Source organism: Notechis scutatus, chromosome 6 (assembly GCF_049901735.1).
Source record: "Notechis scutatus isolate UNSWTSFEM ecotype Mainland chromosome 6, rNotScu1.2, whole genome shotgun sequence".
In the NCBI taxonomy this organism is placed as follows: domain Eukaryota; kingdom Metazoa; phylum Chordata; class Lepidosauria; order Squamata; family Elapidae; genus Notechis; species Notechis scutatus.
Window position 1 is genome coordinate 78,216,548 of NC_142014.1, and position 24,752 is coordinate 78,241,299.

The following is a 24,752-nucleotide window of genomic DNA, read 5'->3' on the forward strand; positions in this document are numbered from 1 at the left end:
CTGAACCCAAAGTACAAATAAAGTAGAAATTAAAAAAAACAACACAAACCACGCTGAAGTAATTAACATGACAGACCAGGATAATAACTTGCAGACTTCCAAAAATTAACGAGGAACACACGGTTGGGAGGATGCCAAAACCTGGATAAGACTCGACAAAGATAATGCACGCTTTGCTTCCAGCAACTTTGCCATGCGCAGTTTGCCCTTTTAAACAGTCTTCCCAGAGGCAGCCCATGAAGGGGATCAGGGCCCTTTCCTCCCCCGTAAACCATGTTGCTCCCTTATCCATTCCTCCCTGCATGCCCTAGGATGAAGAAGGGGTGGGCCTGGGTCTTCCTCTGAATGCCCAGCCAGCCTGTGCCCTTCCCCAGTTTCCTCCACAACCTCCGGAGCCACACTGCCACTCCCTGTCAGCTGTTCCACCTCTCCCTCGCAATCAGATTCCAACTGAGGCATGACACAAAGTCACCCAACTGGCTTTCATGCTTAAAGTGGGACTAGACCTCACTGTCTCCTGGTGATTGGCCCAGTCACCCAGCTGGCTTTCATGCCTAAGGCTGGACTAGAACTCGCCCTCTAAGCCTATGCCTGACTTACAAACCATTCATTTAGTGACCATTCAAAGTTTTACAACACCGCTGAAAGCGCGACTTACATCCTGTCCTCAGACTTACAACCACTGCGCCATTCCCACGATCACCTGATCAAAATCGACCTATTTACGACAATTGCACTATCCCGGGCTCATACGGTCATCCCTCGTCACCTTTCTGACAAGCCAAGGCAACAAAGGAAGTCACAGACTGCAGTGATTCACTTAACAGACGCGGCAAGGAAGGTCGTAAAGTGGGACAAAGCTCCCTCTAACCACCATCTTGCTTAGCAAACAGAAATGTTAGGCTCAGCCCTGTGGTCGTATGTTGAGGATTACCTGTAAGACCATTTCAACAGACCTTCCAATTTCACAAAGCCGCGCATAAATTTGGCTTTGTGCGTAATGTTTTTTCTTGTCTTCTCTTGAGTTTATAAAAAACAACCCCTCCTGCTGCCAAATTCCTGGACAATCATTTGAAAGGAAGGGGGGAAAAATATGTACCGAGTGAGAAGAACTAATAAAAGGAAACAAAGCTGCAAGAGATAAGGCAATTAATAAGAGATAAGGCAATTAATTAATAAGCAAAGTCGCTCCTTTCTGGTAGACGCTGCCCTATCGGAGTTTTCTTATTAACGCTAATAATGTTTATGAATGTTTCCCTCTGAAATAAGAAGACAGTTCCTTGCGTAAGACCAGAGAGACAGCTGCGTAATTCACTGCAGGAATTTATATTCTTGGCTGGTTAGGCGCTGGTTTTTTCTCCCCTTGCAATTTTAAAAAAACTCTTTGCAAATACAGGTGAAGTTTCTTTTCTTTTTTTTTTATTTTTATTAAGCAACACCCAAGGTGACATAAAAGATGCCTTTGATATTAGCGTTTCTGGGTTTGCAATTTCCAGGAGAATACATGGACAAAGAGTGAAAGATGAGCAAAAGGACAATGTTTGAGTTTCCGAAATAGACATTTCCCCCAAAGGAACACTATACAGGTAGTCCTCAACTTACAGCAGATTAACAAGAGTTGGAAGGGACCTTGTAGGTCATCTAGTCCAACCCCACCCTACCCAAGCAGGAGCCCTTACACCATTTCTGACAGAGGGCAGTCCAGTCTCTTCTTGAAAGCTTCCAGTGATGAAGCTTCCATAACTTCTGAAAGGAAGCCGTTCCGTTGGTTGATTGTTCTCACTGTCAGAAAGTTTCTCCTTATTTCCAGGTTGAATCTGTCCTAGTTCATTTTCCATCCATTGTTCCTTGCCTGAAGGTGTGCTTTGGAAAATAGCTTGACCCCTTCCTCCTCTCTGGGGCAGCCCCTCAAATATTAGATATTAGATTAACAGAGTTGGAAGGGACCTTGTAGGTCATCTAGTCCAACCCCCCGCCCAAGCGGGAGACCCTACACCATTTCTGACAAATGGCAGTCCAATCTCTTCTTGAAGGTCTCAAGTGATGACGCTCCCACAACTTCCGAGGGAAATTTCTGTTCCATGGGTTGGTGGTTCTCACTGTCAGAAAATTCCTCCTTATTTCCAGGTTGAATCTCTTGGAACACTTCAATCATGTCTCCACTGTTCATTTAGTGACCATTCAAATGTACAGTGGTGCTGAAAAAAGCAACAGGACCATTTTTCACAGTTAAAATCTCTGTAGCATCCTCATGAACCTGCTTGGCAACAGGTTCATGTTATGTCTCACCTGTGCAAACGAGGTGAGAAGTCCAAATTCCCAACTGAAAACAGACAAGCAAGCAAGTCCAGAAATTACAGGGTTAAATTCCTTAAGCTGATAAAGTTCTTGGCAGTCTCACACAAGCTGTCTGCCAAGTCCGACAATAAAGCAAGAATATAAATCACAAGCCGACACCGCACACAGGATACTTGAAGCTTCTCTCACTAAATTAACACGTTGTCCCGAACAAGAACCCAGAGCTAACACACCCACTTTTATTCCCTGTGGGGCGTGTCAGTCCCTCATCTCATTCTCCGATTTGTCCTTTCTTTCTGCGTTGTATCTCACGCTTTTGCCTGTGTCTGTGCCTTGCATCAAACCAACATTCCTCAGTCAGAGGCTCTGATACGCCCTCCTGGTTATCTGCCGACACCTGAGGCACAACCAGGGAGGAAGGACTTGCCAAAGAGGAAAGTCCTGGGGAGGAAGGCAATTCCAAATCCTCTAACAAAGCAGGCTCAAACCTCAGAGCCAAATCCTCCTCTTCCTCATTATCCAAGTCTGTGTCCTCTAACAGAGCAGGCTCAAACCTCCGAGTCACAACAGGTTCATATCCATGACCATTGCTGTGTCCTGAGTGTGTGTGTGTGTGTGTGTGTGTGTGTGTGTGTTACAAACTATTCTAAAAATACGAGTTGTAAAAGAAGAAACAGATCTCCTGCAATCTCCGGAATCTAAAACTACATTTAATGTACTTACTGAGCTTTCATCAGAGCCTCTGCTGACATCGTCAGAGTTTTAAGCTACCATTACAGAGACCTCTGCCTTTATATAACATTAACCAATTTAGCCCTCTCACGCGTGATAGGCCCTCTCAATGACGGAGGTAAAAACAACAGAAATAACTACAGATGGGAGGCAGTTGAGTCCTGGGAGGGGCGGGGCGGGGTGGGTGGGGCCAGCTGGGCAGTAAATTTAACATCCGGTTCGCGTGAACCGGGCCGAACCGGCTGAATCCCACCCCTGGTTCAATAGCCATCAATCAACTCAGTTCCTGACGTGCCAGGAATGGGTTCATCTGAGGAGAAACATGGAGAGTTGTCCAAGGGACACATCACAAGATTGGACCAGCAACATTCCTTGCCTCCCTGTTCTAGTGGGTCAGATGGATGTGACCAGCAAGAGATAACCTGGTCCTGTTGTGGTTTGCTGGCAGCCTGTGCAGATGGCAGTGGAATCAGACAGTGGGGAAGAAAGGGGATCAGTCCGGGAGTCTGTGGAGGACCTGGACGAGGGTCCTGCGTCCGATGCAGAGATGGGGCCAGGACCATCTGGGAGTAGGGTGATGCCTCCGGAGCCTCCAGAATCTGGCAGCAGTGAGGCAGAGGAACAAGGGGAGCCTGTTCCCAGAGCGCATGTGCACAGAGCTGCTAGAAGGTGAGAGCAGCTGAAACAAAAGGGGTGACTCGGGAGTAAGGCTGGGAGGTGACTGCCCCTCCCATAAGGGATAAAGGACAGGCAAAGATGATGAAACCTTTGCAGGAAGCAAAGTCATTTGTTCGGTTCAAATTCATTCTTGAAGCTCTTTGTACTTCGGTTGGTTTTCTTTTCTAGTTCATTCAACACTTCTGTTATTGGCAGGAAAGAAAGGTGGGTGCTTATCTCAAGGAACTGTTTGAGATTCATTACCGGCTGGGAATGAAAACAATTCCCAGTGTTGCAATAAAAGAAGACTTGTTTTTAAAATAAGCATGTGCATAATTACGGAAGCCTTGGTCAGAATAGGTCCGAAGCTAACCAGCACCTTGAATTGCACCTGGAAGCAAAATCGCCAACCAATTCCTACCTACACTCCTATGTGAAAGCCAAAAATATTTTCTTCTCTCTGTTCTCCCACCCTTAATTCCTGGTGGTTGGTTACTAAGAAGGTTCTCAAAGATTTATAGGTAAACCTCGACTTACAACCACAAAAGATTTAAGTAAGTCAAGTAGAACCTCTAGTGTTTAACAATAAAACCAATACAGTGGAGAGTTTAGTCTGAAGCACAAAGATCTAATTTCTTTTTAATATGGGGAGGGGGGAATAATTCCACCTCTTTTACAACCGCTTATCAATATTACATAAAGCCTCCGCAAAGCAATTTGAGCGATTCTTTGTCCCTTTACATCTCAGCAATCGTATTTAACACTGATATCAAATTTTCTATTTCAAAAGGTTTAATTTACTTTCACCGCAAGCGTGTTCCTAGCATCTACACAGGCCTATTCTTTGTATTCTATATAATAATAAAACCATATTTTTAAAAAGAAAAAAGGGGGTGATGAAGGAGTAGAGGAGGCTTTAAATTCAGCCCACCCTGTCCCCCCCTGACGATTAGAAACTCGGCTTTTTCCATGGCTGAGAAACTATAAATAAATAAAATATATATATATATCCACAGTCTCAGGCAAGGCAATCTGTAACCTCACACAGTCTCTCTTGAAGATTCAGACCCCAGGGAAACCCTCAGCCTGTTTAAGGAGGGGGGTGGGTGGAAATTGCTTCCTTTCGCTTGCAAATCCAGATCAAACTGCTTGCAATCCAGATCAAACCGTCTGCAAAGATTCAGACGCCGGGGCTGAGGGGGAGTTTAATATTGCGGGATTGCGATATGAAGAGGAATCTGCCATTTTGATCAGTATGTCAGCTGGGGAGAGAGGGATTTGCCTTATCCAACACTCAATGCCACCCTCTCCAAGATTTTGGAAGGATCTTACTAAGCTGAAGCAATTTTGAATAGGGGGAGAGGAGGGGGGGGGGAAAACCCCACACAACTGTTGGAGAAGGGACCAGCCCAAGACCAACAGGATGCAAAGATAGGTCTTCAATGAAGTTAGCAAAAAACCTAGAAAGATAGCCAAGTGTCTACCTATATCAGGTATCCCCGAGGAAGCTTTTGGCATGGTTGACAAATGTTAGGGATAACATTGTTTACCCTAAGTGGTTTGGGTAAAAAATAATAAATAAGTTGTCATGGTTTGTTGGTTAAAGTGTGTGTAACTTTAACTACAAGAATGTAATTAAGGGTGTGGTAGTAAAAGCACCATAAAAGAAGCAAGTCAATTGCAGCTCTCTCTCTCTGGCTTAATGATCCCTAATTACTGGATGGATTGATGACTGCGTTTTTCCTTACTGGAACGGAGGAGAGAAGGGAGTGTTGATTTCTCAACGGAGAGAAGAGATAATACGGACTGATTTATTGTAAGTGAACTGACATTGGCTATTCAACACGGACTTTGCAAATTGAGTATCCGCGACTGGACTGACTGAAATGATACATGACTAATGGACCGTTGATTTTGACTATGCTATAATTCCTAATGGAATAAACTATATTTTTGATAGCACAAGCATATCTGGTTTTTTTTACTGCGTGTTAACTAAAATACAAACTTATCTCACACATTTCCCTATCTGACTACGCTACACATTCTGTTTAGTTTGTTTTCCTTAACACTCGTTGGAGAATTCAGGCTTAACAACAAATATAGAAAAACAGAGTTGGAAGGGACCTTGGAGGTCTTCTAGTCCAACCCCCAGCTCGTACAGGAGACCTATACCAGTGGTGGCTAACCTTTGGGGGCTCCTGTGCCAAAAATTGTACGCACACTTGCATGCTCACACTCACGTGCCAGCACCCAGAAGGCAATGAGCGCCCTCCCATGCCCCTTACGCATGCGCTTGCAATCCCTACCCACACACCCCACCACCCTCTTACCTGCACTGTGCCTCACAGCTGATTTTTCGGCCAGTTTGAGGCCTTTTTCGGCCTCCCAGAGGCTTGAGGAAGGCTTCTGCAGGCTTTGCAGGCCAAAAAACTAGGCCCGTTTCGTCACTTCCGGTATTTCCATAAAAAGTAGGAAGTGATGAAAACGGGCACGCATGCACAGTGGGGTAAGTTTGCCTACAGCTCATGTGCCAGCACAAATGGCTCTGTATGCCACCTGTGGCACACATGCCATAGGTTTGCCATCACGGACCTATACCATTCCAGACAACGGGTTGACCAATTTATTCTTGAAAACCTCCAGTGTTGGAGCACCCACAACTTCTGAAGGCAAGCTGCTCCACCGGTTAATCGTCCTCACTGTTAGGCAGAGAAATAAATCAGATTTATTTCTTATTTATTCCTCCTCCTCCTCCTCCTCTTCCTCCTCCTCTTTCTCCTCCTCGATGGTATTTTTGCCAGCTCTAAATTCCACCGTTGCCAATTGGGGTGGCAAAAAGCTCCTCAGATAACATCTACCCAACCTTGAAGTGCTTTTTCCTTATCGCACATGACATTTTCTCCAGCAGGTGGGGAGGACAGGCTCGATGCAACGCCGAGACGGAAGGCAATCAGTTTTGTCAATTGTGGCTTTGTGGGTTCACATGTTGGAAGAGAAAGTGGGTTTCCCCTCCTGACTAGAGGTTGTCTAGTCCAACCCTGTCAAGAGTATATTCATGAACTGGAATAGACCATGCTAACAAGGTCAGCCGATGAATAGGCATAGCAACTCAATCAGCCAATGAGAACAGTTTGGAAAATGAAACTAGAATTAGCCTAGGCATGGCTCTGTACTAAGCTCGGCAACTCTGCAGCTATGTTGAGCTCTGAGTCTGTTGAAGATGAAACTAACTTGCGTGCTTGCTGAAGACTGGAGCTCTGCTCAGAAGTTACTTGCAACATGTTTATTTCTGTTTGGGTTTGCTCCATGTGGGAGAAATCTACAGCTGGTTTGTAAAATCTACTTATTATGTTTATAAAGACGTTAAACGAAGCATCAGCCATCTGTGTTTATTTTTCTGGTGTTGAATTAACGCTGCAAAACTCTGAATAAACCCCCTGCCCAAGCAGGGGACCCTATATACCATTCCATATAAATGGCTGTCCAATCTCTTCTTAAAAACCTCCGGTGTTGGAGCATCCACAACTTCTAGAGGCAAGCAGTCCCACTGGTTAATTGTCCTCACTGTTAGGGAGTTCTTCCTTAATTCCAGGTTGCTTCTCTGCTTGATGAGAGTTTCCATCCATTGCTTCTTATCCTGCCTTCAGGGGCTTTGGAGAATAGCTTGACCCCCTCTTCTTAGGGGCAGCCCCTGAGATATTGGAAGACTGCTATCCTGTTGCCCCTGGACCTTCTCCTAATTAGACTACACATACCTGCTTCCCACATTGTTAATTTCATGCAGAGTGGAATTCGTTAGAGTCATTATTCTAAATAACTCCACTCTGCATGAAAACTCCAGGTGCAATCCTTGGCACATCCAGTAATAATAATAAGAATTTTTTTTAAAAAAAGGGACCGTGCCAGAATCTTTCGAATAACTTGATAAATTTAGATCTCCTCGCTTGATGGCTGGAGAAATCCCCATTTATTTTTTTAGAAAGGTGCTCTGACCAGGAGCAGCCTTGTAAGAAGAGACAGTGAAGGGCTCTCCAGAGTCTAGAAAGAGTGCGGAGAAGAGCAACAGAGATGATTAGGGGGCTGGAGGGTAAAATATATGAAGAACGGTTGCAGGAATTGGGTAGGTCTAGTCGAATGAAAAGAAGGACATGGGGTGACATGATAGCAGCGTTCCAATATCTCAGGGGCTGCCCCAAAGAAGAGGGAGTCAATCTATTCTCCAAAGCACCTGAAGGCAGGATGTTCTGACCCAAACCTTGTTCCAAGGAAACAAACACCAAACAGAGGTAAAAGCAAAACCTTTGAATGCTTCTCTGCAAATTCCATTTATTCGCAGTGAAAAGGCTATTGAAACTAATCGTCTCTGATAAGAACGGGCCTTGCCAAGGTTGTGCAAGGCTGCCAAATGCACCAGATAAAGTTGCCAAGAAAGATTTCAAACAAAAAGAGTCTCCAAACACAAACCAAGATACTCCAAACGTCCACAAGGCTTAAGTGCAAAAACTTCTTTGCTTCCTGCAAAGAACTCCGGTTTCTCAGCTGGCTTTTATCTCCTCAGGAAGGGGCCATTACCTTGCAGCCTTCCTCCTGAGTCGCCCGTGCTGCTGCAGCTGCTCTTTCCTTCGAGCAGCCCTGCATGCACGTACACTTGGCACAGGCTCCTTAGGAACCTCTTCATCACTGCTGCCAGCCTCCAGAATCTCCGAAGGCAGCACTCCACTCCCTGATGGTCCTGGCCCCATCCCTGCATCACCCACAGGCCCCTCATCCGAGTCCTCGCTCTCCGAGACCTCAGCCATCCGCACCTGCTGCTGGCGAACCACAACATAGGACAAGAAGCAATGGATGGAAACTAACCAAGGGAAGAACATATATAACTATGTCTATCTCTGTCTGTGTCTCTCTGCCTCTATTTATTTATTTAGTTTACGTTATTTATTTGATTTGTCAATCGCTTACAAGAAAATAGGTATAAGTATACACATGAGTAAGAATACAGGAAATAGGTACGAATAAATGGGGACAATAGGACAGGGACGGTAGGCAAGATGGTGCACTTATGCACATCCCTTACAGACCTCTTAGGAATGGGGTGAGGTCAATAGTGGACAGTTTGAGGTTAAAGGAGTCGGGGTTAGAGGATGTAACAGCAGAGTCAGGTAGTGCATTCCAGGCATTGACCGCTCTGTTGCTGAAGTCGTACTTTCTGGAATCACGTTTGGAGTGGTTTACATTGAGTTTGTATCTGTTGTGTGCTCTTGTATTGTTGTGGTTGAAGCTGTCTCTGTCTCTTTCTCTCTGTCTCTCTGTCTGTCTTCCAATATTTGAGGGGCTGCCTCAAAGGAGAAGGGGGTCAATCTATTCTCCAAAGCACCTGGACAAGTAGCAATGGATGGAAACTAACCGAGGAGAGAACATATATAACTATCTCTCTTTACAGTTGCTTGACTTTTAAGATATCTCCTTTGGGTGCCCAAGTTGTTTACCTAGCTCACAACTTTCTCTCTCTCTCTCTCTCTCTCTCCCTCCCTCCCTCCTTCTCTCTCCCTCCTTCTCTCTCTCCCTCCCTCCCCCCCCCTCTCTCTCCATCCTTCTCTCTCCCTCCTTCTCTCTATCTCTCCCTCCCCCCTCTCTCTCTCCCTCCTTCTCTCTCCCCTTCTCTCTCTCCCTCCCTCCCTCTCTCTCTCTCCCTCCTTCCCTCCCTCCCTCTCTCTCCCTCCCTGCCCCTCCCTCCCTCACTCCTTCTCTCTCCCTCCTTCTCTCTCTCTCCCTCCCTCCCTCCTTTCTCTCTCCCTCCCTCCTTCTCTCTCTCTCCCTCCCTCCTTCTCTCTCTCTCCCTCCCTCCCTCTCTCTCTCCCTCCCTCCCTCCTTCTCTCTCTCTCTCCCTCCTTCTCTCTCCCTCCTTCTCTCTCTCTCTCTCTCTCTCTCTCTCTCTTTCTCTCTCCCTCCCTGTCCCTCCCTCCCTCCCTCTCTCTCTCTCTCTTCTCTCGGAGAGAAGCAACCTGAAACTAGGAAGAACATTTCCTCACAGTTAGAACAATTAATCTGTATAAAGATTTTCCTGCAGCTGTTGTGGGTCCTCCAACACTGGAGGTTTTTAAGAAGAGATTGAACAGACGTATGTCCCAAATTGTAAGTGGACGACTATGTGTCGTATAGGGCTTTGTGCCTGAGCACAGGGGTGGACTAGCAGACCTTCAAGGTCCCTTCCAACCCTGTTATTCTGTTATTCCCCAATGGGAACAGCTGGGGAGCTGGGGACCTCCCCTAACTCTGGGTCCTTCTTAGCACACACACACACCCCACATATCCACGCCAGCCCAGTGCAGCGTGTTCAAAGCATCCGGGCGAGGCAGAATTTTTATTATTCAACTCAGTGGGTCCAGGAGATAATCCACCGTGCTGACAGCGGCCTCTGTGCCGAGGTTTCCCACATCCCAACTTTCTTAAGCCTCAGCCAAGTGGAAAATTAGAAAGTGAGGCCGGCGGAAGGAGGGTCGCCTTGGAAGAAGACGGGTTCAGCAGAAGCAGCGTTAAGTCCTCCCCAAATTAATTCCTAACAACGGGGCAGAGACTTGGTCATTTCTCTCCACGCCAACGGACAATCCCCAACAAACAAACAAAAAAAAAGCCATTCAATTGAGAAGGCGGCTTTTGCCCGTCATGGCTGCCTCCGGTTTCTGCCGATTTAATTTGCACCTAAGATGCAACTTCAAAGAGGTTGTTTTTTTTTTCCCTATCTGGTTTTGGAGGAATCCGGAAGCCCTCAATTTTTCTCCAGTCCAGCCAGCTAATTCATCGAAGCGAAGAACCGACGCTGGGGGTGGGATTTTGGATTTGCCCACCTGCCTGATCTCCAAAGCTGAAACAGGGTGGCTCTCTTTCGAGGGGATGCTGGGCGACAAATCTCACCGTCCTTTGCCATCAGCCCCAAAGATGGGAGACGACAGGAATTGTCAATCAGAATGGAGCTGGAAGGGACCTTTTAAGGTCTTCTAGTCCAACCCCTTGCTTAAGCAGGAGACCCTAGACCATTTCAGACAAGTGACTGTCCACTCTCTTCTTGAAAACCTCCAGTGATGAGGTGACCATGACCTTAAAGGCAAGCTGTTCCACCGGTTAATTGTCCTTACTGGGAGGAAGGGAGGGAGAGAGAGAGGAAAGAAGGGAGGGAGGGAGGGAGTGAAGGAGGAAATAAGGAAAGGAGGGAGGGAGCAAAAAGGAAAGAATGGAGAAAGGGAGGGAGGGAGGGAGGAAAGAAGGGAGGGAGGGAGTAAGGGAGGGAGAAAAGAAGGAAAAGGGAGGGAGGAAAGAAAGGAGGGAGGAAAGAAGGGATTGAAGGAGGGAGGAAAGAAGGGAGGGAGGAAAGAAGGAAAGAAAGGAGGGAGGAAGGGAGGGAGAAAAGAAGGGAGGGAGGGAGGAAAGAAGGAAAGAATGGAGAAGGGGGAGGGAGGAAAGAAGGGAGGGAGGGAGTAAGGGAGGGAGAAAAGAAGGAAAAGGGAGGGAGGGAAGAAAGGAGGGAGGAAAGAAGGGATTGAATGAGGGAGGAAAGAAGGGAGGGAGGAAAGAAAGGAGGGAGGGAGGGAGGGAGGGAGAAAAAAAGGGGGAGGGAGGAAAGAAGGAAAGAAGAGAGGAAAGAAGGAAGGAAGGAAAAGGAAAGAAGGGAGGGAGGGGTGTGTACATGCCTGTACAATATAGGATGCTAGGGACAAAGGTACCTCTCTATTCATATAACATTGAAATATAATATTCATATAAGGTCATTAAAAGGTTTAGTCAACACCAGGATAGAACATGCTAGTCGGTATGGCATATGGCTTAAAAGGTTGCATGAAGCCAGCCTACCCACAGTCCAGTATATTGGACCACTGCAAAACTAAAACGATTTGATACAGAAACTTAAAGTTACACATGTCTTGTAGGAAGGAAGGCAATTCAATTATTTTGGACATGTTCAGAACTGACGCATCAAACTCCTTCGAGGCTACGAAGGAGGACTCACAAGTCCTGGCTTGCTAAGTACACAAGAAGATAGACAAGAAGGACCTCTAAAGGTCCAGAGACATTATTTCAGGGCGACGCCGGGAGTTCAGGGCATCCCAATCCTGTCAAGAAGCCTTGACACTATCAAGAATGAGGGAAAATTGAAGCACAACTAGAACGGAATGCAAACATGACCTCTCCCTGGAGACCTGTCCCTCCACGGTCTATTTTCTCTTCCTGGCACCTCATCAGCTGATGCAAAGACAGTAGAAATGGCCAGCGAACCCGACAGAAAACAATTCCCTGAAAACCTCCCCGTGATTCAGGTGGATTTGTTCCCTGTCGTTCAGTTGTCTATCCATCATAACACGACTGATTTGTTGTGGTTCGCCGGCAGCCAGTGCAGACAGCAGCGGAATTGGACAGTGGGGAAAAACAGGGACCAGTCCAGGAGTCTGGAGAGGACTCGGATGAGGGTCCTGCGTTCGAGGCAGAGATGGGGCCAGGACCATCTGGGAATGGGGTGCTGCCTCCGGAGCCTGGCAGCAGCGAGGCAGAGGAACCAGGGGAGCCTGTTCCCAGTGCACAGAGCTGCTAGAAGGCAAGACAAAAGGGGCGACTCGGGAGTAAGGCTGGGAGGTGATGGCCTCTCCCATAAGGGATAAAAGTCAGGCCAAGATGACGAAATCTTTGCAGGAAGCAATGTAGTTCAATCGGTTCAGAGTCATTCCGGAAGCTCTTTGTACTTCGGTTGTGGTTTTTATTTTTGTACTTTGGTTGGTTTCTTCTCTAGTTCATTGGACACTTCTGTTTTTGGCAGCACTTCACAGAAAATAAAGGTGGGTGCTTATCTCAGGGGACTGTTTGAGATTAATTCTGGCCGGGGATTGGGGACCCCTGCTTTGGAGAATAGGTTGATTTCCTCTTCTTAGTGGCAGCCCCTTAGATATTAACAACTATTAACAGCTGTCTTGCTTAGTAACATAAATTTTGGGCTCAATGCCTTGATTAGTTTCCATCCAAAGAACAGGACAAGAAGCAACAGATGGATTAGATTAAGTTAACAGAAGGGACCTTGTGGGTCATCTAGTCCAACCTTCCACCCAAGCGGGAGACCCTACACCATTTCTGAGAAATGGCAGTCCAGTCTCTTCTTGAAAGCCTCCAGGGATGAAGCTCCCACAACTTCCGAGGGCAACTTCTGTTCCATGGGTTGATTGTTCTCACTGTCAGAAAGTTTATCCTTATTTCCAGGTTGAAAAATCTCTCCTTGTTCAGTTTCCATCCATTATTCCTTGTCTGGCCTTTGGGGGCTTTGCAAAATAGCTTGACCCCTTCCTCCTCTCTGGGGCAGCCCCTCAAATATTGGAAGACTGTTATCCTGTCTCTCCTGGTCCTTCTCTTCCCTAGACTAGCCAGGCCCAGTTCCTGCAACTGTTCATCGTATGTTTCAGTCTCCCGTCCCCTCATCATCCTGGTTGCTCTTCTCTGCACTCTTTCATCAAGGAGAGAAGCAACCTGGAATTAAGGAGAAACTTCATAACAGTGAGGACAATTAACCTGTGGAACAGCTTGCCACCAGAAGTTGTGGGTGCTCCATCAGTGGAGGTTTTTAAGAGGAGACCGGACAGCCATTTGTCATGAATGGCCTAAGATCTCATGCTTGAGCAGGGGGCTGGACTAGAAGACCTCCAAGGCCCCTTCCAGCTCCTTTCTGATTCTGACTGTAATTGTTCTCACTGTGAGGACATGTCTCTATGGCCTGGTTGTATCTCCCTTTGACAAGTTTCCATCCATTGCCTCTTGTCATGCCTTCAGACCAAAAGAGTTGTACACAGAGAGAGAGAGAAAGAGAGGGGGGAAGGGAGGGAGGGAGAGAGAAAGGGAGGGAGGGAGAGAGAGAGAGGGAGGGAGGAAGAGGAGAGAGGGAGGGAGGGAGGGAAGAGAGAGAGGAAGGGAGGGAGGGAGAGGGAGAAGGAGGGAGAGAGAGGTGGTGTTATCTCCGTCGTCGGAAAGGAGACTCGGGAGCCAGCAACTAGTTTCAGCTCTTTATTAAGTCCCGAGATCGGCTCCGGTCTAGGGAGATCGGCGGTGGCTTATATTTCCCTGGCCGCGGCGGCCGCAGCCAACGGCACCGGTTTGAATCTCCTGCGATTAGTTTCCACCCATCGCGGGGATTTGCGGCGGGCCAATCAGTGCGGCTCGCTCGGCCAATCAGGTTGCCATGCGCTTTGACCAATCACGGCGCGGTGTTACAAGTATGCAAATGGATCGTACAGAACAGGTGGAGGGAGGGAGAGGGAGGGAGGAAGGGAAAGAGAGAGGAAGGGAGTGAAGAAGGGAGAGGGAGGGAGAGGGAGGCAGGGAGGAAGGGAAGGAGAGAGAGGAAGGGAGGGAGGGAGGGAGAGGGAGACAGAGAGGGGGAGGGAGGGGGGGGAGGGAGGGAGAGGGAGAGGGGGAAGGAGGGGGATAGAGAGGGAGGGAGGGGGAGGGAGGGAGGGAGGGAGAGAAAGGGAGGAAGGGAGAGGGAGGGAGGAAGGGAAAGAGAGAGAGGAAGGGAGTGAGGGAGGGAGAGGGAGGGAGGAAGGGAAAGAGGAAGGGAGTGAGGGAGGGAGAGGGAGGGACGAAGGGAAGGAGAGAGAGGAAGGGAGGAAGGGGAGGGAGACAGGGGGAGGGAGGGAGAGAGAGGGGAGGGAGGAAGGGGAGAGAGGAAGGAAGGGAGGGAAGGAGAGAGAGGAAGGGATGGAGAGGGAGAGGTGGAGGGAGAGAGAGGAAGGGAGTGAGGGAGGGAAAGGGAGACAGAGAGAGATAGAGGGAGGGAGGGAGAGAGAGAAAGAGAAAGAGAGAGAGAGAGAAAGTTGTGAGATAAGTAACCAACTTGGGCATCCAAAGGAGATCTCATCTTAAAAGTCAAGCAGCTGTCAAGTGACCTTCAAAGGCTCTCGATTTTTATCAAGGCCTCTGAAGGGAGCTTGGATTACCGGCAAGCCGGCTTACTCAATCGCGGAACTTTGACCAAAAAAAGAAGAAGGTAAATCTGAGTTTGATCAATGGAGGACAGCCCTGTGAACAGCGGGATTGAGTTACCCACTGAGAGCAGAAGGTATTTATTTCCACGGCCGAGGCAACCGAAAGCAGGAGAGAGAAAGTTTAAAAGACTCAATTAGAAACCTTTCCTCGCGACCTCTGGAAATAATCTAAGATGATCTTTTCGGCTTGAAGAGGGGAGTTTGCAGGGACGCTTCAGAAGAAGTTGTCTGGAAACAGCCAGGAGATCCTACCTGTCCACAAATACTTCAGCTTCAACCATAACAACACAAGAGCACACAATAGATACAAACTCAAAGTTAACCGCACCAAACTTGATTGCAGGAAATACGACTTCAGCAACAGAGTGGTCAATGTCTGGAATACTCTACCTGACTCTGTGGTTTCTTCCCCAAACCCCAAAAACTTTAACCTAAGACTGTCTACTATTGACCTCACCCCTTTCCTAAGAGGTCTGTAGGGGGCGTGCATAAGCGCACCAACGTGCCTACCGTCCCTGTCCTATTGTTTCTCTTATTCTTCTTTTATTTTTCTTATATGTACCCATTTCATGTATTCACAACTATGTATACACTTATACTTATTATCTTGTAAACAATTGGCAAATCAAATAAATAAATAAATAAATAAAATAAAAGCGGGTGGGCCAAAGCCACTATTTCCCTCCCACCACAAACTTTCCTTCGGCGGAAAGAAGTTCCAGTGATGGTTGCAAGAAAGTTCAGCCAACGACTGGAAAAGGCGACTCCATCCTAGCCAGGTCTTCGCTGAGAAGAAGACCAAGGGAAGTTGGCTGTCAGGATTCCAACAGATTTAATTCCTCTATGAAATCATGAGACTTGAGCCAAACTTCCAAAACTTCCAAAGGATTTATTGGGAGTTCACATGCCAGCACCGCCTGGGTGTAGCCGACTCTGAGACACATCATTCATTGCCACCATTGACCCTGGTTTTCCCCCCAGGAAAAAAAATTTCTCTGCTCTTTTTAGAGTTGCCATTGGGATGAAGACCCAGGAGTAAAAAACAATATATATTTTTTAAAAAACTACTTTCTTTTCTATTTGCGCAGATTCCTCGACTTACGACTCCAATTGAGCCTAGATTTTCCGTGGCTAAGCAAGATAGTTGTTAAGTGAGTTTTGTCCCATTTTAGGTCCTTTTCTTGCCGCTGTTGTTAAGCGAATCGCTGCAGTTGTTAAATGGGTCACACGGTTGAGAACAATTCATCAGTTGGAACGACTTGACTCCAGACGTTGTGGCTGCTCCATCACCAGAGATTGGACAGTCATTGGTCTGGAATGGTAGGGGGTCTTCTGTTTAAGCAGGGGGCTGGACTAAAAGACCTCTAAAGTCCCTTCCAGCTCTGTTATTCTATGTTCTACCCTGTTTCCCCGAAAATACGACCTTCCCTGAAAGTAAGTCCTAGCTTGATTTTTACACATGTACCCAATATAAGCCCTACCCCCCAATATAAGCCCTACCCACCAAATAAACCCTAATTAAGATCCCACCCACTCCAGAGTGGACAGGTAAAAATTAAGCTAGGGTGGGGATGTGGGGGTGCAGCTGCCCTACTACTTACCTTTGGACAGTTGTAGCCAGGCCTCACACACCCCGACACCTGCCTTGCCGGCCTATTTCTTCTGCAGCCGGCAAGGCTGGCAAGGCTTTCCTGAAGGCCTCTGAAGCTGAGAAAAAAGCTCTGGATCGATCCAGAGCTCTGTTACTGGCTGAAGAGGCCTTCAGGAAAGCTTTGCTGGCTGCAGAAGAAGAAGTTCCTGAAGGCCTCGGACAACGAAAAGGAGGCTGGGGATGACGTGTGCAAGTAAGGTTAGTCAGTGGATGACATCCCTCAAAAATAAGACCTGGTGCCTTTTTTTGTGGCTATATATATATATACATATATATACATATATACATATATACACATACACATACATACACACACACACACACACACACACACACACACATATATATATATATATATATATATATATATATATATATATATATATATGTGTGTGTGTGTGTGTGTGTGTGTGTGTGTTTCTGAGGTTCTCGCAGGTATTTGTATGTGGATCTTTGTTATTCGGGTTTTCTCCCGCGTAAGATTGGAAGTATCTAGGCAACGTATCTAGGCACCCCCACTAGCAGTTAAAGGGAAGAAGCAGCTGCAAGCTCACATCACTCTGAGAAGCACAGAGCCGAAGACACAAGCCTGAAGATGATGAATGAGACTTCATCGAAACGTTGCCTAGATACTTCCAATCTTACGCGGAGAAAACCCGAATAACCAAAGATCCATATATATATATATATATATATATATATATATATATATATATATATATATATATATGTATGTATGTATGTATGTATGTATGTATGTATGTATATGTTTTCTGAGGTTTTCGTGGGTATTTGTATGTGGATCTTTGGTTATTTGGGTTTTCTCCCACGTAGAATTGGAAGTGTCTAGGCGACGTTTCGATGAAGTCTTATTCATCATCTTCAGGCTTGTGTCTGAGAAGCACAAAGCTGAAGACACAAGCCTGAAGATGATGAATGAGACTTCATCGAAACATCGCCTAGACGCTTCCAATTCTATGCGGGAGAAAACCCGAATAACCAAAGATGTATAGATAGATAGATATAGATATAGATATAGATATAGATATAGATATAGATATAGATATAGATATATAAGACAGGGTCTTATTTTTGGAGAAACACAGTATTTGAGCTTCAAGAAGCAAGACAACCAGTATAATCCAACCTGGGAAGTTGGAAGTTTACTCTTCCGAGCTTTTGGACTCGCGCTGGAGCTCATTCACAGGGAACTTCTCCGAGGTTGGGCTCCAGCACAAATTAGAAAGTTCAGAAGACTAAACTTCTGGACTCGATGACTGACCCAGATTGGATCCTGCACCATTATCCTGGGACACGCAGATTTGCCTTCATTCGTGACACCCAGTAGATATGGAGATACACAGACTCAAATCTTTCAACGCTCCCTGGATTTTTCGTCCAAGACGGTCGCCTTTCTTGGAAGCCGAACAGAACATTTAAAAAAAAAAATCAGATGCTAGCTAATACAAAACTTTCTAAGGCCCACTTTCTTCCAAATTTCTCTCCTTGCCTTATAGAAAACAACCCCCTCTTTTTTTTTGTTTCCATTCTGCTTTCCAACTCCCTCTATGCCTGCTGTATGCCGGGACGCCTTTCCTCCTGCATGGCGAAGACCGAAACGCTGTGGAGAAATCAATTCTCTCAACTATAGAATCGGGGGAAGTGGAAATAAGAAGCCAGTTTCGTGAATGGCACAGAGAACAGAGGAAGGAAAGAGGCCTGTTGTGGCGTCTCCGTGAATAGCCAAGCCGCAACTGACTCACGGCCGGAGGGTTTTTTTTTAACATTGACTGCCAGCGCCCTGAGATCGCCTTTGAAACCGGCTAAGCGGCCAATTGCTTCTCTAGACCATAGTTCTGAAGAGGCTCCATGCGGAGAACACAAAAGGAGGAGCTCAGTTTTCCACCAAGGCTTGGAGGAAAAGAAAGTGTTCCCCCTGGGTTGGGTCATTTCTATTTATTTATTTATTTATTTTATTTATTTTATTTATTTGATTTGCCAATTGTTTACAAGATAATAAGTATAAATGTATACATAGTTGTGAATACATGAAATGGGTACATATAAGAAAAATAAAAGAATAAGAGAAACAATAGGACAGGGACGGTAGGCACGTTGGTGCGCTTATGCACGCCCCCTACAGACCTCTTAGGAAAGGGGTGAGGTCAATAGTAGACAGTCTAAGGTTAAAGTTTTTGGGGTTTGGGGAAGAAACTACAGAGTCTTTTCCCCCAAAAAGAGAGGCCTTTTTCTCCAGAAAGCATTGAATCAAAGATTCCGAGTGGCACCCATTGCTTCCAGGTCATTTCGCTTCCTCCCACCCACCCTGCCAAAACCATTGTTTTGGTTCCCCAGGTAGGTGCTATTTAACATGGTGGACTTAAAAGTTTCTTTGTTTATGAAAATTATTTGCTGCCCATTCCGTATCCAAGGACTTTCCTGGGTAGCTGACAGCATAAAAAACATTAAAGCATTCAAAACCTCAGCAATCACAGAGGTGGGGGACTAGAACTCACAGCCCCCTGGAGATTGCTCAAAGTCACCCAATTGCCTTTCACGCCTAAGGTAGGACTAGAACTCACAGCCTCCTGATGATTGGTCCAAAGTTACCCTGCTGCTTTTCATGCCTAAGGTGGGACTAGAACTCACAGCCTCCTGGCGATTGGCCCAAAGTCACCCAATTGCCTTTCATGCCTAAGGCAGGACTAGAACTCACAGCCTCCTGGTAATTGGCCCAAAGTCACCCAATTGCTTTTCATGCCTAAGGTGGGATTAGAACTCACAGCTTCCTGGTGATTGGCCCAAAGTCACCCAATTGCCTTTCATGCCTAAGGCGGGACTAGAACTCACAGGCTCCTGGTGATTGGCCCAAAGTCACCCAATTGCTTTTCATGCCTAAGGTGGGACTAGAACTCACAGCCTCCTGGTGATTGGCCCAAAGTCACCCAATTGCCTTTCATGCCTAAGGCGGGACTAGAACTCACAGCCTCCTGGTGATTGGCCCAAAGTCACCCAATTGCTTTTCATGCCTAAGGTGGGACTAGAACTCACAGGCTCCTAGTGATTGGCCCAAAGTCACCCAATTGCCTTTCATGCCTAAGGCGGGACTAGAACTCACAGCCTCCTGATGATTGGCCCAAAGTCACCCAATCGCCTTTCATGCCTAAGGCGGGACTACAACTCACAGCCTCCTGACGATTGGTCCAAAGTTACCCTGCTGCTTTTCATGCCTAAGATGAGACTAGAACTCACAGCCTCCTGGTGATTGGCCCAAAGTCACCCAATCGCCTTCCTTCATGCCTAAGGCGGGACTAGAACTCACAGCCTCCCAATGAGATGTTAGGAATGGACGAAGGTGCAGCCTTTCCCAGCAACCAATCGGCAGAGACAGCTCTGCTTTAGCAAGAAGTCCCCAACTCCTCCCTCCCTCTCCTCCTCGCCTCTTCCCAAGCCAAGAGGTCCATGTCCAATGAACCAGCTTCCCACCTCTCTGGAGGATGGGCCTCTCCATTTGCAGCTTCGTTGCCTTTGACGCCCCAGGGTGAGAAAAGGTGAGACGGGAGAAGAGGAGAAGGGAAAAGGATGCATGCAACCGTCTTCTCTCGTCCCGGCGAGTCACACTTACATGTTGTGAAGCACACACCATCCGCAGTGGGGGTCCCCTGAGCCCAGGCACTCGCTACAACTTTTGTACTGTTCGCAAGATTCCACCGGTACGCGGATAAGCTGTGGGGGGACAAAAAGAAAGAGAAGTTTTAACAATTCGGGACACAGGTCCACACAGGTTCCTAACCTGTTAACAGTCCTGTCCAGCAAGGCGGTTAAACGTTCAATCTTGAGGAAATAAGTCCCACGATCTGAATAAGTTGGTAGGACTCCAAATTCGGCAACAATTTTACCATGGAAGCCAAAACAAACAAGCTGTGATTGGCAGGCTTAAGCTGGATATAAAACTTTCGTGTAGAGAGATGCCAGGCTTGGGGCTGAAAAACGAGCAGGCAGCAATCAGACACAGGAGCCATCAACAGGCACGTAGAGATAAACAACGTCTACGTACCATTTACAAGAGACAATCCAAAAGCTAAACAGGAAACCAAAGGACCAAAGCGCTTCCTTGTCAACAATCAACACCAAGTAAAGCGGAGATAACACCGAGATCAACACTAGACAAACAATGAGAAGTAAATAATACCTCAATCAAGGAGCTGCCAACTCATACAAGCAAATGGTAAACAACGGCTCAATCAAGAAACAAGAACACCTCCACCCACACCAACAGGGCAAGCCACCAGTATATATAAATAAGAGCAAACCCCACTCTCATTTAGCACTGATCTCCTCCTCCTCCTCCTCCTCCTCCTCCTCCTCCTCCTCCTCCTCCTCCTCCTCCTCCTCCTCCTCCTCCTTCTCTCACCCTCACTCCCAGAACTGATAAAGATACTTAACGATCTATCTATCTATCTATCTATCTATCTATCTATCTATCTATCTATCTATCTATCTATCTATCTATCTCTCTATCTATCTCTCTATCTATCTACCTACCTACCTACCTACCTACCTATCTATCTATCTATCTATCTATCTATCTATCTACCTATCTACCTATCTACCTACCTACCTACCTACCTACCTACCCTAGCTAGCTAGCTAGTCAGCTAGCTACAAGTAGCTATCTAGCTCTCTTCCTTCCTTCCTTCCTTCCTTCCTTCCTTCCTTCCTTCCTTCTTCCCTCCCGCTCTCCCTCCCTCCCTCCCTCTCTCTCCCTTTCTTTCTTTCTTTCTTTCTTTCTTTCTTTCTTTCTTTCTTTCTTTCTTTCTTTCTTTCTTTCTTTCTTTCTTTCTTTCTTTCTTCTGGCTCTCTATCTTTCACCTACCTATTTACTTATCCATCCATCCATCCAGTATATAAACCTAATAGAAAGTCAAGAAAGAAAGTAAAAAGGAAAAAAAGAAAGGGAATGGTAAATCTGCAGGGGAAAAAAAATAGAAAGAAAGGCTTCTAATTTTCTTGGCAGCAACTGCAATTACAAAGTTATCTCTTCCTAGAGTTACAAAAAGGAAATTCTCACTTATTTTTCCACTACATGATTTCCCCACCCCGTAACCATCAGACCCACAAATCATAACTGGATTTTTTTTTTCTCTGTGTGTCATGCAAAAAGTCTATAAGGGGTTTCCAGCCAGTCATAAATGTAGATATTGTCATTTCTTTAATCAAGGAAGTCAATTGAGATTTCTTTGCAAGTTCCATCATCTTCACCAATCATTCCTCCATTGTGGATAGTGTCAAACCTCTCCACTTTTGAGGATATAATAATCTCGCCGCAGTTGTCATATATAAAATGAAGCCTCCGTGATTTATTTCAAACTGTCTGTCTGTTAATCCCAAAGGAGCAGCTTCGGGTTTTAATTGTATTTTAAACTCTTCTGAATTTATGCATGTATTTGCATCCAATTTTCTTTCTTTTTTTAAAACTGTTTTTACATGTCCACAAAACATGACAAAATGTCCCTTTAGATTGTCCATATCTCCAGCATAAATCTGAAGTATCTTTATACATTTTAGACCGTTCTGCCATCATGTACCATAGCATATCATTTAATAAAAAAATTATCTTTAGGATTGGAACTTAATATAAATATCAATTCTTTCAACCACATATTTTCCCATTGATTCCATTTGTACATTACAGCCAAAAAAACTTTTTAGCCCATTTTGTTATACAGGCAGTTTTTTTATTACAACTATTTCTTTAGTGACCATCTGAAATTACAACGGCACGGGAAAAAGTGGAATTATGGCCACTGTTCACACTTACAGCCATTATAGCATCCTTATGGGCATGTGATCAAAATTGGGATGCTTGAAAACGGGTTCAGAGTTATTGCGCTGTCCCACGTCACATATATCAATCATTTTTTGCAACCTTCTGACTAGCAAAGTCACTAGAGAAGCCAGATTCGCTTACAAAAGTAAAAGAAAAGAAAAAAAAGTAAGGTTCTGCATTGAGGCAGGAAAAACAAAACGCACAGGGACAGTATATGTGGTACCTCACTCAACTGTGAGAGGGATCTTGGACTCCTAGAGGACAACCATTTAAATAGGAGCCAGCCGTGTGCAGCAGCTGCCAAAAAAGCCAACACAGTTCTGGGCTGCATAAACAGAGGGATAGAATCAAGACCACGTGAAGTGTTAATAATACCACTTTATAAGGCCTTGGAAAGACCACAGTTGGAATATGGCATCCAGTTTTGGTCACCACACTATAAAAAAGATGTTGAGGCTCTAGAAAAAGTGCAGAGAAGAGCAACCAGGAGGATGAGGGGACTGGAGGCTAAAATGTCTGATGAATGGTTGCAGGAACTGGGCCTGGCTAGTCTAGGGAAGAGAAGGACCAGGGGAGACAGGATAGAAGTCTTTCAGTATTTGAGGGGCTGCCCCAGAGAGGAGGAAGGATTCAAGCTATTTTCTAAAGCACCTGTAGGCCAGACAACGAATAATGGATGGAAACTCATCAAGGAGAGAAGCAACTTAGAACTAAGGATAAATTTTCTGACAGTTAGAATAATTAACCAGTGGATCAATTTGCCTCCAGAAGTTGTCAATGCTCCAACACTGGAACTTTTTAAGAAGAGATTGGATAACCATTTGTCTGAAATGGTACAGGGTTTCCTGCCTAGGCAGGAGGTTGGACTAGAAGACCTCCAAGATCCCCTCCACCTTTGCTATTCTACTTCTCTTGGCAGCAACTGCAATTACAAACTTATCTCTTCCGAGAGTAACAAAAATAAAATTCACACTTATTTTTCTACTATCTGATATCCCGCCCCCCCCCCACAACCATCAGACCCACAAATCACAGCTGAATTTTTTCTCTCTCTGTGTCATGCAAAAAGTCTATAAGGGGTTTTCAGTCAGTCATAAAGTATTCTATTCTATTCTATTCTATTCTATTCCTTATTCTATTCCTTATTCTATTCTATTCTATTCTATTCTATTCTATTCTATTCCTTATTCTATTCTATTCTATTCTCAATAAAGATTCTATTCTATTCTACTCTAAATAAAGATTCTATTCTATTCTCAATAAAGATTCTATTCTATTCTCAATAAAGATTTTATTCTATTCTATTCTATTCTATTCTATTCTATTCTATTCTATTCTATTCTATTCTATTCTCAATAAAGATTCTATTCTACTCTAAATAAAGATTCTATTCTATTCTCAATAAAGATTCTGTTCTATTCTATTCTATTCTATTCTATTCTATTCTATTCTATTCTATTCTATTCTATTCTATTCTATTCTCAATAAAGATTCTATTCTATTCTACTCTAAATAAAGATTCTATTCTATTCTATTCTCAATAAAGATTCTATTCTATTCTGTTCTAAATAAAGATTCTATTTTATTCTGTTTTATTCTATTCACAACCATGTGACTAACTTAACAACTGCAATCATTCACTTAACAACGGTGGCCAGAAAGGGTTAGGGCTGGGGGCAAAACTCACTTCACAACTGTCTCACTTAGCAACAGAAATTTGGGATTCAACTGTGTTTGCACGTCAAGGACTACACCATACATTATTATTTCCCTTGTTATTCTCCTGTCTCGAATTTCAGCAAAAGTTTGCAAACTGCAGCAATCGCAGTTGAGAATTTTAGCCACTCTCTTAACACATTATGTGAACAGGACATCTGATTAAGCCACCAGAAAGCGGATTTTAGTTCCAGCCTGTAATGCAAACACAGCAATGCAGGTAGTCCTCAACTTATGACGGGCTGCTGAGGGACCTTTTGAAGTTGGTCGCTAAGTTACCTTACGGGATCCCACCAAAACACAAATGGAGCCCAACATTACCGTTGCTAAGTGAGACATTTGTGGAGCGGGTTTTGTCCCTTCTTGCCATCATTGTTAAGTGAATCACTGCTGTTGATAAGTTGGTAACCCGGTTGTTAAGTGAATCTGGCTTCCCCATTTGCTTGATCCCGGGACACTGCAACCGTCGTAAATGTGAATCAGTTGCCAAGCATCTGAATTTTGAATCCCATGACCATGGGGATGCTGCTAAGGTCATACGTGTGAAAAATGGTCGTAAGTTGCATTTTTCAGTGCCGTTGTAACTTTGAACAGTCACTAAATGAACTGTTGTAAGTCGATAGACTACTTCGTTTTGCAGAAACCTGAAATTTATTTCCAGTTTTCAACTAAAATGCCCCCAAAGCTTGCTTAATGCCTGTGGTATGTTGCTTAATAACCGCCAGGAAAAAGGTCATAAAATCGAGTCATTCACTTGGGCTACCTGTTTTACGACAGTCACAATTTACAACCATCCTAGACAGGTTCTGTGATGACCCGGGGTGTGACACAAAAATAACCAAGTCATAAAAAT

At 45.3% G+C, this 24,752-nt stretch overlaps 1 protein-coding gene across 1 annotated transcript in view; it reads right to left on the minus strand.

Moving 5' to 3' along the window:
• PLXNA4 (plexin A4) overlaps positions 1-24,752 on the minus strand; it is a 557,017-nt gene that overhangs the window by 183,039 nt on the left and 349,226 nt on the right. The window contains exon 5 of the mRNA XM_087968909.1: positions 19,979-20,079. Coding sequence (XP_087825035.1) covers positions 19,979-20,079 — 101 coding nt within the window. The remainder of the gene's footprint in view (positions 1-19,978; positions 20,080-24,752) is intronic.